Source organism: Nothobranchius furzeri, chromosome 8, assembly GCF_043380555.1.
Source record: "Nothobranchius furzeri strain GRZ-AD chromosome 8, NfurGRZ-RIMD1, whole genome shotgun sequence".
Lineage (NCBI taxonomy): Eukaryota > Metazoa > Chordata > Actinopteri > Cyprinodontiformes > Nothobranchiidae > Nothobranchius > Nothobranchius furzeri.
Genome location: NC_091748.1, coordinates 63,452,266 through 63,472,569, shown reverse-complemented (window position 1 = coordinate 63,472,569; position 20,304 = coordinate 63,452,266). Strand labels below are relative to the sequence as shown.

Here is a 20,304-nt window from a genome sequence, read left to right as displayed (position 1 = left end):
GCAGCTTCCTGCTCAGCGAAATCAGCACCACTCTGTTGCTGGTTCAAGGCTGAACAACTGATTATTTTTAATTCAAGCTCTTTGGATTTATTTGTTTGTTTGTGCCGGATAGAAATCTCTGTGTATCCAAGCCTCACACGGGCTGCACAAATTAATGTTGGGGTTATTAGGAGCGAACAATTCATAAGCTTTAACTTACTTTTGGATTCTTCAATAAATTCTGTAAATATGGGAATATTTACTGATTTATTAATTAATTAAGATGTTCTTAGATATACGGGGCACCATTCCCCTTTAACCGGGGAAAAATTGAATCCAAAACTCTTATCAGTCTTTCTTGAAGTTCATAGAATCCTCGGAGCAGAGACTTCTCTTCGACACAACAAAGCCACTGGAGACGAAAATCTGAATTTTATAACGTTTAATTAACAATTTGTCAAATGAATAAACAGTGGCATAAATGAATAATAACCATGTGATATAATAAAAGGATGTATATTCAAAATAATGTTCAAGGTGTTTTGTGTGTATGTATGTGTGTGTGTTTCTAAAATGGAGTCTGTATGCAAGATGGCTGACCCCTTTGTCTGGCTAAAGTGTGAGTGGCAACTTGCACTTTAACTTCCAAGGCACTTAGAATCATAAGTAACTTAATCTCAAATTCACTCAAAACATTTCAAAGGATCATGAAACAACACAAAAGATTAATCACGGTTAATATCTTTTAGTTTATCAGCCTGGCCATGGCCGAAACATTTAAAGATATTCAAACAATGATAAATAAGCAGTTTATTCTTTCAAAATGACCTGACGGACGTGTTTGGGAACGAAAGAGGAAGACACGAAGCTACTTTTTAAGCAATAGCGCGGTTTTATTGCTTATTCTGGACTATAGAGGAAACGGGAGAAGAAAAGGAGAGAGAGAAATGAGTTTTCTGATCACCAGAACAGTGAAGCGTCCCTCACTGTTTTGATTTGACGGTTCTCCTGTTTCTCCGCAGTTTGGCGTCATCCGTCGGTTTGATGCTTTCTCCGTTGTTTACCCCCACGAGTGTTTCTCCACGGGCTGGACACAAAGAGAACGAAGTTTCTTTTGTGCTGAGTTTGACAACTTACAGCGTCTCTGAGAGCTGGATGGAGCTCCGCTCGTTCCCAGTCAGGTCCTGATGGAGTTGGAGTGTAGTTTCCAGCAGTTCCGTGGGCTCAACTTGGGCATTTAGAGCTTCCGCGTGCTCAAGGGAGTCGGAGCGTTCGACAAGCGTGTCCTTACCGCCAGGTATCCTGGGCAAAAGAACGAGGTTTCTTTGTCTCTGCTGAAGATTTATGGTCTTAGTTCGCGGGAAAAGCTCCACGGCCTCCCGCACATGCGCAGAACGTGTTTCTGGTATTAGGCGGTGACATCATCCCAATGCTTCCATGTGCAAAGCATCATGGGAAATGAAGTTTCTTGGCGCTGATGTGGTTATTTGCTTTTCAGAGCAATTTAAGCACAGTCATTTTGGAGAAAATCACTGCATAGTAATTTCCTCATGAGGTCAGACCCTCAACACACCTATATCATACTCCTCCAGGCTTGAGTTATTTGTGGAAAGAAAATATCAATGTTAAAAAAGAAAATGGAGTCAGTGGTAGAGTTGCCTTGCTGTTAGCTAATCAGAGTCGAGATGTCCAAATATCGGGAAATAAAACTCCAAATGCTGCTGTGTTCTGCTACTGTCTCCACTGGCTTACTTTTGCATCCTCAATCATGTGCACTGAAGCTTTTTTCCCCCAGAATACAACAACAAGGTATTCCTTTCTACTAGAGATCTACTGCACATGTATTAAAACTATGAGTAAAGTTGACCTTCAATGTAAAATCTTCAATTGGGGATCTGTGGAAGAGGATTAGGGCCACTGAAATGAAAAAAGAAAAGAAAAAAACAATCCTGACTCTAATCTCAGGATTCTAACTTCTGAGATTAAAGTAGGAATTTTGAAGAAAAAAATCAGAACACTTTGTCTTTTCTTTTCATTGGCCTAATATTTGTTTGAAAATAGCTATTTTTTCAAAAAGAAGGATATTACACTAATATTTTTAACATCTTTCCATGTGGGCGTTTTTACCTTTTCAAACTGACCATGTGACAGGTTGCCCGTATACCTGCATGACTCCTTGTCTTCCAGCTGGAACATTTACAGAGTTGAATTTGAACTGAGAACCTGCAAAGTGTCAACCTGCTTTTTCACGGCTTTGACAGACACTTTGATTTGACATGCCATGAGCAGTTAAAGTGAGAGTTATGTATACATGTTAATTAAACTGTTTATGCATGGAGAGGTCAGAGACATTAGCAGGTCCCAGCGCCAACGTGTGAATTTCTTTTCTTTTCCCCCAATCACAGCATTTTAACCTCTTCTGTCTCTCATTTCCTTAATGATTACCAGGTGGTGCTGCAGAATCTTTTTTCCACCACATTTTTTGCAAAGTGGGGATGCAGATAGCTCTATTTGTGAAAAGTGTCTGTGTGTTTGAATTTATGTTTGGATATTTGATGGCAGAACCGGCTCTGGTTTTTGGCTCTGGGTGACACCGAAGAATGGAAAGTGTGTTGAGGTTTCTGGTCTTAAAGTGCTTTAGATGAAGCTGTTGGAGATGACATTTAGGAAATGTATCTTTTTTTGTATATTTTTACATCAGTTAAGACAAATATAACTCATTTTGTCATAATAATGGTGACTTTATATGATGTTTAGTCTAACTTTATTTTATCCGGTTGTAACTTTTGTATTGTTGCATTAAAGCATAATAATTTGCAGATGCTAAATACAAAATGTCATTTATGTTCTGTTTGCTACCACGTGCCTTCTTGAAGGAAACAAAGTTACTCTACCTCTAGTCGTTCCACTTCGTTTTAGCGTTTTGCCCATTTTTCTTTTAAAAGGGAAGACTTTCTTGACAGAAGCAATATATCGCAGCAGAAAAGAAAAAGCCGCCCCGTCAGTCCCCATCTTCCTGCCAAGACACTGCCCTTCCCCCTTAATCATAGTTTTCATATCTGTACATTGAAAATTTGTTTCCCAAGGACAATGTCATAAACTTGCTGTTTCTTGAGATTTTTACCTGCCAGAGCTTTGCTCCCTAACTCCAAGCAATCGGGGAGGTTGATGGAGACTGGAAAGTAGGGTGCTAAAAGGTGAAAGAGTGGGAAAATTTAAAGGGATTGTTCACGTAGTGTTAGTAATAATTTATAACACACGCAGGTGTTTGAATTCATGCTCTGGTGTGGAGTTTCAGAGGTTGCATGTTTTTCTTTAACCATTTTTATGGATATTAAACAGGAAAAAAATCACAGAATTGCATACAGGAGCAGTATGTTTGTCTAATTTCGCATCAAACGCCCAACCCTTTTCCCCTCCAAATTAAAGACAAAAAATGCTAATATTAAAGGGGGCGTGTTATGCAAGACTCACCTTTTTTGCCCTTTTGTGCTACCACGTGGGTCTCTATGAACACTCCAAACTTGAAAAATACATCCATCCATCCATTTTCTGTCAGTGTTTGGTTTGAGGAATAATGTGTCTAAAATTTGCTGTTTTGAAAACTCTTTGTTTGTGATGTCACAGTCAGAAAGTAGAATAGTACTACTACTTGGTATATATGTTGTGTGTGTGTATGTGTGTGTGTGTGTGTGTGTGTGTGTGTGTGTGTGTGCGTGCTCTGTCTTCTCGATCCTCAGTGAGTCGTGGCAGATGGTTGCTTATACTGAGCCAGGATCCTCTGGAGGTTTCTTCCTGTTAAAAGGGAGTTTTCCTCTCCACTGTCGCTGCATGCTTGCTTAGTATGAGGATTGCTGTAAAGTCACTAACACTAGTCAGTGACTCGATGCAATTTGCTGGTCTCCTTATATAGGAAACTATTTTCTGATTGGCTTAATGAACTGACCTGTATTGGAATGTTTACTATGTGATGTGCCTTGAGACTTGTCGTGATTTGGCACTATAAACTTGAATTGAATTTAATTGAACTGTGGAGCCACATTTTGGCCGAACATAACTTTTTTAAAATATTTTAAAACATTTGTCAAGTTTACAGAAGCTTTTCTGCCTTTTTTTCCCGCTACTGTCAAATAAACAACATATTTAATTTAGTTAACAAATAACCCATGTGCATACGTGCTACTAATAATAATGTAATTGTAAACAAATCAACAACGTCTCTCAGCTTTTGACATCTTAGGAAGCTTAATTGAACTGTTTCACTTATAATATATAGGAACAAACAGCAGATTAGAGCTTTTGATACAAACGTAATCAGTGCTTAATGGCTGGCTTTAAACATTTAATGCACTCGAAGGATGCTTTTACGCAAAGTGAGCTGCAAGGACAGCAAAGGGAACTTTCCAAAAGGAGACTGTGAACATCAGAGACAGTGGTAAACAGCATCAGGGTTACAACCATGGTATCCATTGCTTTAATTTACTTGACTTAGAGTTCTTAAAAGTATATCAATGTTTGACTTGTTCTTTTAGCTTTTGCAGTTAAGAAGGATCGACTGTTTGCTTGTTTTCTATCACCTTTCAAAATACTATATCTCCTTGGGGTAATAAAGCTTTTATTTTATATACTTTTGTAATTTTAATATGTATATTTTTTTAAAACACAGTTTGTTAGCTTTAACTTTTAAACATACAATTGTTCCCTAATTAGAGGGAAGCAAATTAATATAGTCTTCCTTGTTTGATGTACAGTCTTGTAACACTTTGATAGGAAACACGTTCATTCTTTGCATAAATTGCTTGCATCTTTTATGGAGTTCAAAAGAAACAGAACTCAAAAGCGCACTTAAATTTGAATAATGTGCTCCATTTTCATGTGTTTGTTTTTAGTGATAATATTAATAAATTAACATTTTAAGCAATCCATTGTTATTTTTAACTCAATTATATTTTAATAGATCATTTTTCTTAATATGCACAGCATGTTCTCCTCACTTTGTTCACCACACAACAAAAGACTAATTACAAATATGAGCAATAATCAAAACATGATGGATACATTGCAACAATGAGCTGAAATTTTCAATTTTAATGCAATACAATAGAAAATGTGCTGTAAGTGGTGATTTTATGTTGTTGGTTAAACACTTAATGTTTGTGATTTCTTTATGTTGGCTTTTAGGCATGGCTGACCATCTATTCCTTTAGCGCAGCAGCTTCCACAAGAACCCCTTTGTCTGTGTTCGAAACAATTCAGGACCCCTATCCCACATCCTTCCCCATAAATACATTAAAAGGGATTCATTACAAACTTTATACAGAGTTTTGATTATACTATACTATATTGGGTGCATTATTTGGCACTTTATAAATGTCATTTTAAAAAATATAATCCGGGTAACTTCATAATCTCTGTACAGACAAAATTGTTGGGACCCCCTGCAGTCCTGAGGAACCCCCCCCCACCAGGTTAGGATCCACTTCTTTAGCTGTTACCTGATGTGTCCTATTATTCGTTGAGATGAATTTCCAGAGACAGACAGATTAACAATATTTCTGCATAGTCTCTGAAGCTGCTATAGCAAATCTGAAAACCAACACAAATACAGTCACGGAACACTCAACCCTCGGGCGTCTTCCCTGAGATTCTTCTGAGCCCGAAATACGTATTGACAGAAGAAACGAGATAGTGATAAGCACTAGTCGCTGTTTTCTAGGTCCAAACGTCCGTGAATTTTTCTTTTTGGGATTCTGGTAGTTTGTCCTGAAGTTGAAGTGGTAGTAGCCGACTGGTTCTCCTCTCATATTACTGAGCAGAGAACCTCTCACATCAGTGGTGTTATGTTACTAAATATGCAAGTGTGGCACCCATTGACGACCTTAGACAAATTCAGTGTTACCTTCAGAGTGTGAAACAGATCACATTTTACAAAGCACTCAGCAGCTTATCATCTTATTTCATATTCATAACTCCTGATGTAAGATGTGAAATGTCTTCCACAGAATAAATGAGTTAGGTTGACTTTTCTCTAAACCTAAATGTTAGCTTCAACAAAAAAAGGAAATACCAGGAAATTACCATCTTATCTCAGAAGGCGACTATGGCTTGGTGTCCACAATTTTATTTTATGTATTATTTTCATTCGTTTATTTTTTCCTGTTTATGTCCGGCTGTAAAGCAATCAGAATTGATGTCTGACGGCTGAAGACAAGCCCTACAGTTTTACTCTCACGGGTGGAGCAGTATAGACTCAGATATAGTAAGAAAGAAAGAAAACAATCTTTTGTATCATGCCCCGCCTGATATAAAAACTTTATTGCAAATGTATTCGGTTGATTTAAATCCCAACGAACATGGAGAAGAAAATGAAAGAGAAAGGAAAGGAACGGGGGCGGGTGTTCACAAACAATGAAGGATGCACAAAAATCTGCTTCTAGACCTGCAGAAAGAGGGAGAGAGAAAAAAGGGCACACTTAAAAAAATACAGCAGAACTAAAATATCACTGCGCCAACAATATGAGACTATACAACAGTAGCAATTTTGGCATAGACCATTTAGTGCCATCCACAGCCTTAGGCCAACAAAGCCCGTGGGTCCAGACCCCACCAGACAGCTACTGGGAGCAAGTCGGCAGATGCCAAAAAATTCCAGCCCCAGACACGAGGACTGCAAATATGCATTGTCTAAAAAAATGCAGGGCCAAAACCATCATATTTAAAGCCACAAACATGAGTAAGAAATTCTATAATTATTTTTTTCTACTTCTCTAAAATGGCCTAGCATAAACAAAAGCTGAACATAATAATGTTAAAATTGTGTTGATCGACATGAACAGCCTGCTGCAGAGACAACATTCAATCTGTTTTAGGAATACAACTGGAGGCCTCACAAAATCAGTCTGAGATATATACTACTAGATACAGTTTGGCTTTTACCTGAGTTCTAACCAGTTCCAGAGCAGTTTAGAACAGTTTAGTGGTATGATAACTAGGGAGGTCCTGTTCCGATATTGATATTGGATATCAGCCCCAAAACACTGTGTCGGATTATATCAGACTGCATCAAAAATCTCTATTCTCCATCAAGTCTAGAATCTCTAATTCTAACCAGCAGCGCCCAGATCCAGCATGCAAAGTCCATGTGATCAGAACAGTGTGTGCTAGCAAAGTAGCAAGGAACAATGTTGGCCATGTGGTTGTATTTTCTGTTAAAGTCCGAAAAAGACAGTTTGGCTCAGTGCAGCACTTGTCATGCACAAGTTTTCTGTGGTGGAACAGAACCGGGGAAGATTAATACATCCAACCTCATCGTGCATTTGAAGCAAGATCACAAAATATTGCATGAGGATTTTTGCAGTATGTAAACTTTAAACTTTAGACATTCAACTTGTAGCAGTTGGTCAATAAACAATATTGCGTTTTTTTCTTATGTCCCATCCCTCAGCTGTTTACATTTTTGCAACCAAAGGTTAATAAAAAATTGGTCAGTTTTTTTATGCTTAATATTGCTGGCTTTTGTTTTCTGTTTGAGTAATATCACTTGTAAAGAATGGGCCGTTTTACATCTTTCTTATGAAACATAAAATGTGAGATTCCATAGAAATATGAAATATCAATCTGATGGATCTTTGAATATTTTAACCAGAAGATCAGAACTTTTTATTGCAGGGATTAAGTGACACTTCGTATTAACTCCAAGGAAAGAGAGAGTCGGGTTTAAAATAGTTAAGAAATTTATTCCTACACAATTTAACCAAGACTAACTTTAACACTCTGTGTACTGATGGAACTAAGGTGGGGTGAGACGGGAAATGAACAATGGTGTGTGTGTGGAATGTTATTCAGAACCAGCGGATCCAGAGAAGCATTTAGTTTCTGAGTGGGTGTGAATGTTTCGCTCTAAACTTTAGTTGGAGATTTATAACACACATGAGACGCCATCTGTCTGTCTACGTACCCCAGGGGAAGCCTCCAATTAGATCCAGAATGCCGAGGTCCTCGTGGACCCCCTTTGGTACCGAAAAGCAGCGGTGCCAACCAAACTAGTCTTGGAATGCTTCCAGGTCACGACAGGTCATCACTGGCGTCTCCGAGACCCTGAAGGGGTCGTGAGGTTCAGCTTTTATTCTGAAGGAACCGTTGCGGTAATGTGTAACTTGCAACAGATTTTTTCCAGCTTGCCGATGTTCTTTTTGGCTGAAGAGGAAGTCCGGATGGCCTGTCGGAGACTTCTCTAGAACGCTTGGAACTAAAGAAAAGGTGGCGTGCAATAGTTCTTATAATTGTCATATTTTGGTTTACTGGCGAATCAGAATTTTACCTGCAAAAGAGGGTTTATACAGACACCACAGAAAACCACGCCTTGCGTCAGAAACGAAGGTTCTGATTGGATCAGACAAAAGGAAATGTGTCGTGTGACTTTAGCATTACGTGTCATCAGTGTCTAGTGCAAATGTCCAAGATTATAATAACATGTAAAATACTACTGATCACAGAATTATAATATCAAGTAATAACATTGCCATTTCAGATTGATTGAACATTGGGCTCACATTATTATTGGTAATAAAGTCGTCTGATTATGTATTTATCAAAATAGTTCTTCGTCTTGAGCTGTAACAACGGTGAAGCAGTTCAGATGAGCAGAGTGCATGAAAGACCTTGGCCACTGTCTCATGTAGATTACCCTGTCAGAGACTTTATGTCTCTGCTCGAGCAGACACAGCAGATCATGACCTTTAGGTCAAATACAGGACATTCATGATGCTACATCACTTGAGCAAGCTTTTTATACATTTCACACTTTGAAATAGGTAACAGTATGTATGATTTGTGCTGATATCATATCGGATTGATATCGGTATTGGTTAATACTGAAGGCTACAAAATCGGTATCGTATCGGAAGTGAAAAAAGTTGTATCGGGACATCCCTAATGATAACTGGAATTGAACACACATGGAACAATGTTGGCTTTGGGCTTAGGAGTCTGCTCTAGGGTTCGTGAGTTGCCGCTTCAAACCTCAGGCTCTTTACTCTTTTTGCGTGGTGTTCAGAAGGATGGCAGTGATGTACAGCAGCCTCACTTTTGTAGGTGTTCCCCAGGGCAGGGCAGGTGTGGCTGCAATCTAGACCTTTGCCATCAGTGTGTGAATAATTGTCCTCTGCCTTAGAAAAGTGCCATTTCTCAGGCATTCTCTGTTATTTTGTGCTTGGATTAAAAGTTTTAAACCATTGCAGGAAACTTTTATCTCACTGATCTTTTGTTTTAAGGACATTTGACAGTCTTATGTAACAGGAGCTAGGTAATACCTCTTGCATATTGTCTTGTGATAATGATCATCATTTTTACTTGCTCTATAAAATTGCGTCCATCCTGTGTATGAAAGTAAGAATTAAACCTGCAGGTCCTATCAGACCCCTTGTTATTCCTGTTGTCTTTAGCATGGTTGAGACAAGTGAAATTGTCAGTTTTAACAGGATGGATGTCCCGAGTTGTCAGCTGACAGCGCGATAGACAGGGCAATTCAATTCCTGGGGGACAACAGCAGCTAACAGGAGGAGAATGGGCAGTAGCTTGGGCTAGAGGTCACAGCCAGTCGTTGCTGTCCGGTCACTCAGGATGGGCCCCCAAATCATGTTGTCAATGTTGATGCATCGAGATCTCCCCCTGGCAAAAATTGGATGCTCCAAACTCAGCTTGATTGATGCATAGAGCAGGTTGTGTCTGCCTGTATTCAGCTCGTGTCCTTACCCTCTGTTAACAGTTTAGCAGCACAAACACTCGGCAGTGAAAAGGGTGAGATGTACTTTTCAAAGTTGTATTTTGTGTGTGTGTGTGTGTGTGTGTGTGTGTGTGTGTGTGTGGTAGATAGATGAACATTGCCACGCTGTTTTCTTATCAAAACATCCACTGTGTCTGTTAACCTTGAAATTTATAGGATTTTAACCGGCTTTTCATTTTTCTCAGTACATCCTTAGTAGCATGGTTCAATCAGTGCTCAGAGATTGTTCTCTCTGTTTTCATTGAGGCTAAAAGAATACATCATGGCCTTAAGGCGAATGCACAGTTTGTACATTCAGAGGATGCCACAATGGATTTGAATGAAAAATATCTTTTCTTTCTCTGTGACCAAAAGCGAAGGCTTTTATTTTTATTTTTTTTTTACCTCCAAGGGCATGGCATTCTTGAGCCTTGGGTACTAACCGTGAGTTTTGTGAACATGAAATATCTTCTTTTATCTGTCATTTTTTCATTATGTCTCTTTCTTTTTCTGCCTTCCTCCAATGGTTTCCTTGATAGTTTTGTCTGGTCTGGGTTGCTCTCTTTGTGTCTGCGTGTGAGCGTGCATGCATGCGCGTATGTGTGTGTGTGCGCGCACGCACATGTGAATAAATTAACACAAATGGTTAATTTTCTCTCTGTACATCTGCTTCATGCAGCCTGGTATAAAAATTTCACCTGAGGATTTTCGGATGAAGCCCAATATTAAAAAGTTGTGATTTACTTTCTTTGCCTCTCTACTTAGAACTCAATTTAATATTTTCAAATTACAAAATCGATAAGAGAGAAACCAACAGTAACAACTTTGTCCTCTTTTTTTCCTCCCTTTCTTTTTTTTTCTTTGTCTGTATTTGCAGGGCCTGTTCATCTTTCTGATATATGGGGTGTACAACACAGAGGTAAGTCTGCATTGTGTCTCAAGGCTGTCGGGGTGAATGAGAGAAATGACAAGTTTCTGATGGGCTTCTTGCTTAAAAGCTGTGTGGGCGGGGTGTGACAGAGTGTGTATGCATGTGAGTGTGTGAGCTGAGGGAGGGGAGGGGGACATCGTTTCCACGAGAGCGTCCCACTGCCCTTCATGCTTGGACTAACTTATATGCATCCGAGTCCGACCATTTAACACTGACACGCTGCGGCTCTCAGCCACTCATTCCTCACCCACATCGGCTAATATTTCACTGCCTCTTTAAGTTTTTTAACTCACGGCCCTCCATTTAGCATCCTGACAAAAGCTGCCGGCCAGGGCTCCAAGCGGTAAAACAAAAACAAAATGCAACAGAAGGAGTGGGGAAATATAATATTGAGATGCTATTACCATTTAAATGGGTCATAGCTGTGTGTGGTGGGGGGTTTGAGACAGATTTAATTCCTTGGATTTACGTCTCTTGGTGAAATGTAGCTGTGTGCAGAAGGATAACTTTTAGTGTAAAACTGCAAATATAAGTCTAGCTTCGCATCTTGAATCAACAATTCAAAGTAAGTTTGAAAATGAATGCAATAAAACAAAGTTGTAAGTCTACGCTGCGTCTAGTCTAGTCCACATAAGTCCAACTAGGCTTTATGATGAATAAATGCTTTATTTGTCTTTTGTTGTGGATACAACGTCATGCGCAACATAGTTTGACTTTGCTTCTAATGTCATCATTGCCTCTGCGCATTTGGTCATCTAAGATTATGGTTCACTCATTCAACTTTTCAATTTCACCATGTTTTCTTTCTTTTCTGCATTCATGTCTTGGAGCATGAATAGTTGCCCCTGAGTTACAGGTGGAGTGCTGAAAATGCAGACCCATGCAAGGCTGACTTTTTTTTGTTGTGAAAACATTTACATACGTTCTTACTGGTGGTTTTTTTTTTTTTTTGTTCTTCGAGATGTTTTTTAATACCAAAGTTGTTGTTGATCTGGAGGTGCTGGAGTCTCGTGTTCATGTTTTATGTTTCAAAAGAACAAAACTTGTGAATTGAAACAGAAGAAAAACCTGTTGTAATGCTAATATTTGTTCGTCCAGAAATCCAGACAAACTTTAGCAGGGCAGCCATCTCTCATGCGTTGAGCGTGAGACACGCATTTGACCCTCTTCACATTATCTCGCGCCACACTTCCAATATATCACGCTGAAGAATCCCACCCCCTTCCGCTCTCACGCATTAAAAACTTGAAAAGTTGGCAGCTCTGCTTTAGCCGACACAAAATAGTTTGCTCTGCCGATTGGTCTAGCAACACGCCGTTGTAGCCTCCGTAGGTTTGCCATTGGCTCGGTTAAGTGTAGGCCGGGCCAATCACAGCGCTCTGTTTGTAGAAAGACACTCCCCAGGTGACGGACAAGTTCAAAGGCAAAACGTCTCTGTCAATTTGTGTATGTGTCTCTCCCTCGGGGAGCTGATTCAGAAGCATAAATAGGCTCAAAGGCTCAGGAACTCTTTGCAGCTGTTTTGGTTTCGTAGCTACTCATCTCAGTCTGTCTTCTAGACTACCTTCACCTGTCTGTGTCACTCTGCTTGTCTCTTGTTTTACATGTTTGACCAAAGTGCACCAGAACTCATCTTTCATAAAAAGGTGCATAAATCCCAAATAAAAAATAAATTAGTACCAATGAGAAGCCAAAATGAGACATGGACGTTACTAACCATTGAACTGCAACTCGTGTCAGATCACCACCTCATCCACAAAGCTATAAGGGTGAACTGTAACAGAAAGGAAGACTGCACAAATATGAAAACATTAATGGGTAAAATATTCTAGTGGACGAGATATGCTAAGCTCTGGCACTTTTTGCCCCTAGCATTTCCCCAGCTGTCTATGTTGAACAGAATTGCCAGCTGGCATGAAAGTTATGCTAAAATAACAAAAGTGGTTGGTTTCAGAACTTTGCTGTTAGCTGTTGCTTTGATATGCAAAAATACGGTGTTGAGATAGTTAGAACCCGCTCATTCATTGGGCTGGTTTCTGGGATAAATAATAATTGCAAAAGTATCGGCTACAACTCTCGCTATTACTGTTAAAATGCAATGTTTTAATTGCTAATTACTGAACAGCAGCTTCCCATTATTTATTGCAATTATCTTTTCCTTGGTGGTCACCTTGTAATTCTGTGCTTTGATGACCCTTTATTTCCATCAACTCCAAGGTTGCTGGCAGGTGTTGTTGGACGCATTGCTTTTGTATGGAAATCGCTTTGCGTCCATTTACATGAGGAACTATGTTTTGCATCGTTTTAAAACCTTGAGTGCGTGCAAACCCCCTTAAACACATTACAATCATCTAAAACAAAGCCTTTCCCCTCATTGTCAAATGATTAATTAAGGTGTGTCGTGTAATTGCCTCAAGCTTGCTGGTGCTGATGGAATCCTTGTCTTATTTGCTCATTTAAATAAAGTTATACAGCGCTTTAACCAACACCCGCATTGTGTTGAAGGGCTCCTTATGATGATGTCAAGATTAATTTCTGCAGTATGCAAAACACACACTGTGTGTGCTGTCTGTGAGAACAAGTGTCTGTGTGTGTGTTTGCTGCAATGTCATAATTCACAGCTCAGGGTAACTTAATGAAGCCATAAGCCGTAATGCATATTCACTAATGTTGTGGGCCGGGCTGCAGTGAGTGAGGTGCCCGGCCATTACAAATTTACAGTTGGTGCTGGTGAGATGCACACACACACACACACACACACACACACACACACACACACACACACACACACACACACACACACACACACACACACACACACACACACACACACACACACACACACACACACACACACACACACACACACAAGGGCGTGGGAACTGATACGTTTTTATCAATTTCAATGGCATTGTCGATTCTGTTTCTCCAGTTCCTTATTAAATTCCGAGTAGTTCAATAGGTGGCAAAAAAATTAATAGCACACGGTCCCCTGCATTATAACAGTCAATTCATTTATGATAAATAATCAGTTGTACCTGGTATCGGTTGGAAAGATCTTTCCAAATGTTCTCCTTTATGCTCGTTGAGAAGGCAGAGTCATCTTGATGTAGCTTTTGCAAGATGGAAAAAATTTCACCACGTCTGACTTTAGTTGCGGGAGTCTGCTAGTGTGGAGGTGTGTATGCAAGGCTAATGAGGCCAACATGATAGGCAGTTTTAGCTGATTAGTAACCTGCAGTATTAACAGGAGAGGTCGCGCAAACGTCACTGCTGCTGCTTCACTGAAATTTACTAGTCCAGAGTGGGTCAAAAACACGACATTGACTTTAAGTTGTCATGTATTTTGTGCACAAATACGTTTGCTTTTATTCTTTTTCACAAATGCTTTGATGAAGTATTTATTTTGCAAGTATTGCAAGTTTCCCAGTTGTCATCCTTTCTCGTAGAGTCCAACTCTCAATGGAAAACGATCTCGACTTACTGCCGGCAATACGGACCAAGCTCTGACACCAGTCATATAGAGATCTAACAGCCCTTATCAGAGGGCCTGGTACTCCATACTCCTGAAGTACCCCGCAAAAGGCCTTCCGAGGGATGCGGTCAAACACCTTCTCCAAATCCACAAAACACATGTAGATATGTTGGGCGAACTCCCACACACCCTCCAGGACCCCCTAAAGGGTATAGAGCAAATTTGACAAAATGCTCCTTGACACCTGTGGCTGTCACATAGTGCGACGAGTGCCAGCTGTGCCATGTTACCCACGTCTGTGGTTTCATCAACCATGACGGTGACAAAAGGGGCTCTTCTGATCTCTATTTTGATCTCATCTCCCATCACTTCAGCAATAGCATAAATGAGGTCATTTTGTATTCTGCCTGATGTCCCAGTAAAGACCCTGTTGGTGGTCAGGTGGTAATGCAAGTTGGCGTCATGTTCAGCAAGAAAAGATAAAAGCTCCACATTATTACCTCTATTTAAATACTGGGGTTTTCATCATGTCCCCTAAATGAAAGTTCCTGTCTACCCGAAAATATGACACAATCCATCAGCCTTTTAAATATCTCCCTATTTTTCTTCACCTTTTCATTGTGGAGCTCTGTGTCCCTGCGTGCCTGTTCACTGAGCTGCAGATCCACTCGGGGGTCCCCAAAGGTTTTTAAAAGCACCGTAGCTTGTAAGTGCCCAGCCGTGCTTTGGTGTCTCTTTGCTGCCTTGGTAAAACAACTTAAATAGGCAAATCCAGTAAAGCTCCAAATACCAAATCGAACTGATGCGAGCAACAGGCATTCCCTGCAGAATAACCTGCAGCGGTTCCCTGAAGCTGCTAGCCATGGGTACCGTTCATAGTTGCTTGCCTGAAAATGTCAAACAAATCCTTTCCCCTGCTGGGACAAGCCAGCTAGCATTGGAGTCGGACGACTTGTTCTCACAAGATCCATTTTTTCTTGAAATGTCCGTCTGGAAAATGATGTGGCAAGTAAATCTGCAACCAAGTCTGTCCCTTCTCCTCTTTCAGCCATCATGTGTTAAAAAAAATACACTGATAGCTGTTTATAGGTACAAATATCTGCGTTTAGTTTAGATATTTTGCTTAATCCCGCTAGAAAAGTTCAAACTACTGCTTATCCAATCACAGAATGCATTCATGTCAACTTTTGCATGAGGCCAGCTAGCTGGCCTGAGCCACTCTGACTCGTGAGCTGATTGGCTATCGCAACTAGATTGTCTCTGTTCACTTACAGCGGACAGTGGGCTTCTCGATTGATTCTGTAGGCCTAGGGCAGAGATTATCTGCCTGAAAACACAAGCTAGCTTAAATCTGATTGGATAATACCCAACCTTGGTATTTTAACACTGGAAGCAGGGCAGCCAAGTGGGTATAATAGGATATAAAGAAAATAGACCACTGAAATGTTTCTATTTAAAATATTTACCAAAGAAAACAAATACATTTACGTTTTTGAGTAAGTTTAGGCCAGCAGAGGAGGCTTTGCTGGCCCTAACTGCCCACCTCTGTCTGTCTGTCTGTCTGTCTGTCTGTCTGTCTGTCTGTCTGTCTGTCTGTCTATCTATCTATCTATCTATCTATCTATCTATCTATCTATCTATCTATCTATCTATCTATCTATCTATCTATCTATCTATCTGTCTGTCTGTCTGTCTGTCTGTCTGTCTGTCTGTCTGTCTGTCTGTCTGTCTGTCTATCTATCTATCTATCTATCTATCTATCTATCTATCTATCTATCTATAATGGTTATTATTGCTACTGTTATTATTTTTATTATTTTTTTGTGTATGTAAATAACTTGAGGAACTAATATAGCACCTAAACCTAAAGTAACCATTTTGTGTGTCCCTGCACATCACCCACACATGTTCTAGAGGAGTTTTGGCCACTCTTTGTTACAACATTGCCTCACCGTTTATTTTTATTCAGTTGTATCCAGGTCTGAACGTGAACGGGGCCAGTACACATCTCCCTTATATTTTGTTTCTGAGGTGTTCTGGTGTGGATTTGCTGTTGTGTGTGGGATCTTTGTCCTGTTGCATGGCCCAGTTGGACCAAGCTTTAGTCTCCACTGTTAAACAGAATTGTTGTTTATGATCAACTCAAAGTCTGCAAGGTCTTTCAATTTCTTTTCTTTCTTACTACCATCATACAGACTACCCCATATATTTCTTACATCAGTGCAACTCATGCTTGGTGTTGTATGTGCTAAATAAAATTGTGCGTGCACACTGTTTCATCTCGAGTGTAAAAATGTAATCTGTTCTGCTAGGGCGGTCCCTTCTCCTCCAATAGCTCCATTTGTTGGTCTCGGCTCTCAGTGTTGACAGATGATAGCTTGAAGTCGTCTCCTTAGTTTGCCGGTTCTACGTGTCACTTTCAAGTGCCATTAGCCACTGGGACATACGGGAACATGGTCAAAAAAACATTTTACACTGTTTTAGCTCCTGCATGTGAGTGTCTGCAAACTATAAACCTAATAATAAGCTGTTTCCCTTTAACTTTCAATCATACCTTTTCCGTGATGTACTTGCAGTTTATTTACAGTAAAATACATTTTTTATTTCATATAATGTGAGTTTTTTTCTCCCTTTTCTTTTCAGGTTCGGAGCACTGTTAACAGGATCAAGGAGAGGAGAAAAGCCCTTAATTTTTCTGTATGTAATTCATCATTTTCCTAATTTCCATGTGTATTTTGAGATTTGTGTGTGTGTGTGTGTGTGTGTGTGTGTGTACGTGCATGTGTGTGTGTGTGTGTGTGTGTGTGTGTGTGTGTGTGTGTGTGTGTGTTTAAGTATAAAACAATTCTGTGATCATCCAGTTTCCCTTACAGATTTGTTCTCCTGTGGGAGGAAAAATAATTGCTACACCACCCGTGCCAATGAAAGCTGAATCTGCAGCGTCTGATAGCCTCTTACTAGTTGACAGTCCAAGTTAGATGCCCTTATACATCAAACACAGACCCTCCATAATAGCCCCCACACCACTTCACCTTATTCTCGCTCTCCTCATTGCAACACCTTCATCCCAGCAATGTCAAGCTCTGCAGTGGGTTACAAGTTTCTAATCCAGGACAAGCCGTCCCCTGACATTAAAGTGTCAGACTAGTATTTATACCTCATTGGACATTGCTGTTTAGCAGAATTGTGGTCCACTGCAAGTGTGTGTGTGTGTGTGTGTGTGTGTGTGTGTGTGTGTGTGTGTGTGTGTGTGTGTGTGTGTGTGTGTGTGTGTGTGTGTGTGTGTGTGAGAGTGTGTGTGTGTGTGTGTGAGAGTGTGTGTGTGTGTGTGTGAGAGTGTGTGTGTGTGTGTGTAGGAAGATTATAGCTTACATGACACTTTATAAAAATACTGAAATGTGTAGCACGTGCAAACATGCAACAACACACAAACTGAGTTGTTAATCTTAGCATCTTGACAAATGCACACTCATCACTGTTCTGTTGAATGTGTCCTCAGCTCAGTCACATGCACACACATAAAAAGACCCTGTTCTGTCCCACCCTCTGGACTTTGACCCACACATTTGTACAGTAAGTCATCACAAAGCCATTTAGGGAAACAAGATTGATTTTTAAAATTCACAGTGCACCTAAAACTTCCATTTGACCCATTCTGCTCAGGGATCGATTCTGTGAGGGCAAATAAAACATATTTAGATGAGGCATCATGTCTGTGAGTATCTGTGTGAGAGGGGCTTTGGGGGTGTGTGTGTGTGTGTGGGGGGGGGGGGGGGGGTGCTGTCAGGTGCAATCTGATGTATTGCCTCCTCTTGTTATCAGTGAGGGACCCCATCTAGTGTCATTTTTATGGCTTCTTCTCCCCTCCCGTGGTGGCAATTTTCCAATCTTACCAGGTTCTGCTGCCAGAATGAGCTTTTTTTAGCCATCACTGGTGCCTGATGGTTTTTAGCTAATGCTGCTTTGTGCAATAAATCCTGCTTGAAATACTGTATCTACCTGTCCCTCTTTTAAGATAGGAGACATTTGGCTCTAGATGACCGCACATGCCCCTATATATCCTCTTGTTGTAAAACATAGGATTGGGTGTTTTGTGCTTTCTGGTGTGGGGTAAAGATAGCCTAGTGAACTAGACCAAATTCTTGCTTTGCAAAGTTTGGTCTAGGCATGCTCCATTGGAACCTCAGCAGCTCCTACCAGGACTCTGGCTAGCCAATCACAGCTCTCTAGAGGGGTTTCAAACACATAAAGAGCTGTGATTGGTCCATAATGGTGGGCCAATCATAGTGCTCTATCTGCTTAGTGAACAAATCACAGAGCTTTATCCGCTTTGTGGGCCAATCAGGGCACTCTATATGCCTGGTGGGTGGGATGATGCAACAGAGGGAAACAAGAGTATGTCACATTCATTGTCCAGTAGCATGCGGAGATCATTTGAAAGACAACGGTAGAACCCGCCCCACAACCAAGAGCCGTCAATGGAGTGTGGCCAGACTAAATAATACATTTATTTAGTCTGGCTTGCCAGGCTAGGGTAAAGAGGCTTTGACGATGACGCTGCATATGGGGTCATTTAAAGATGTATTGCACATGTCTGAGATAAAGAAGTTTGTATGCTGTGTATTTTGCCAGCGCAAGATTTAAACTATATAATTCACCAAAACTTCATTTTAGTGATTTAAAGTGGTTATTTAAATTAAAATAAAAAACATTTAAAAAAATTTTTCACCATCAACTCTGCAAGTAGTTGAAGTGGTCCTAGAATTTAAAACCAAATTTTGCTTGTCGTGGTTGAACATAGCATTTTGGGGTTTACTGTTGTAATGGCCTCCTGCGAATAGTTTGTTTATTTATTTATTTAGAGAAACGCTTGTTTAACACATCATAAGCATAGACACTCTCTTAAATTTGCATGTCCCAACCCACTTTATTGTTAGCAACATATAAACGTTGGTCATGGTAATGCTAGTCACAGAAAAGCACTAGCCTGATAATTATAAGTGTTCTCCGCATCTAAATAATAGTGACACACATGCCCTTCAACAGCTGCCAAATACAAAAAGGAAAAAAAAACATTACAAATCAAATGTAAAAATATAAACGCAAGGAAAACCATAAACACCAGTCAATTTTGGTGGCAATGTTAAATTAGTCAACAACGTAACTAACAACATTAAACAACGTACCCATTATGTTAAATGGCAAAAAGAAAGAAAACAGAACATATAAATGAGAATAAAATAAATACGATAACTACTTCCTGGTAGCGCTGGCCGCAGCCATCTTTAAATTTGGGATCTTGAGGTCATCTGAAACCTACAAGCTCGCAGCTCGGAATTCCAAGATTATTGCGTTATTTCCGGCTAACTTATTTCAGAAAAACAAGTTCAGAGGACAACTGGAATGCGCCAGTAGCCGAAGCTATTGCTAATGTCTGCCTGAGCTACTGCTAAAGCTAGCCTGAGGCTACTGCTAATGCTAGCCTGAGTTACTGCTAACATCTTTGTTGAACAAGAGGACAACAACAAAGAACAATGTTGGAGCACCATTCATGGTCCAGACTTGGAAATAATGCCAGATAGACCCAGAGCTTGCAGCTCTTGTTCGTCCACACCACCACTGCAACTATCACACATGATCTTTTTCGCAGTGTTTTCTCTCATTGTTTGACTCAGAGTAAATAAATTGCTATTTTGTGACCATTTAGAGAAGAAAATTGTTGCCATTTTTTTCTAACATTGTTAGGATTTCACCAGCATGCGAGTGAGGTCTTGCATCTCCTGCAAGGAAATGAAAAACCCTTGAAAAGTATCAAAACATTTTGCTAACTTGCTTGGCGTGTGTCGCTAACATCCTGGCTTTTATTTCCCATTAAAAAAAATGTTTAGAAATTTTTTTGCGTAATAGTATCCTTCCGAGAATGAAAGAAAATTATATATTTTCTGTGTACATGAATGAATTTAACAATTTAACATATATATATATATATATATATATATATATATATATATATATATATATATATATATATATATATATATATACACATTTTTTTTATTGATATATTTTTTGTAGTGAGTGACACAAGTAACCTTGACAACATCTCATATAAATTCCACCAACCCTAATCACAAACTGTCCCTTCTTTAATTTCCC

The 20,304-nt window shown here is 39.8% G+C and overlaps 1 protein-coding gene across 1 annotated transcript in view; it reads left to right on the top strand.

Annotated features, from left to right (window-relative positions):
• The window catches only part of LOC107392622 (adhesion G protein-coupled receptor D2), a 144,945-nt gene that overhangs the window by 71,003 nt on the left and 53,638 nt on the right, over positions 1 to 20,304 (top strand). Inside the window, exons 20-21 of the mRNA XM_054752261.2 lie at positions 10,620 to 10,661; positions 16,792 to 16,845. Coding sequence (XP_054608236.2) covers positions 10,620 to 10,661; positions 16,792 to 16,845 — 96 coding nt within the window. The remainder of the gene's footprint in view (positions 1 to 10,619; positions 10,662 to 16,791; positions 16,846 to 20,304) is intronic.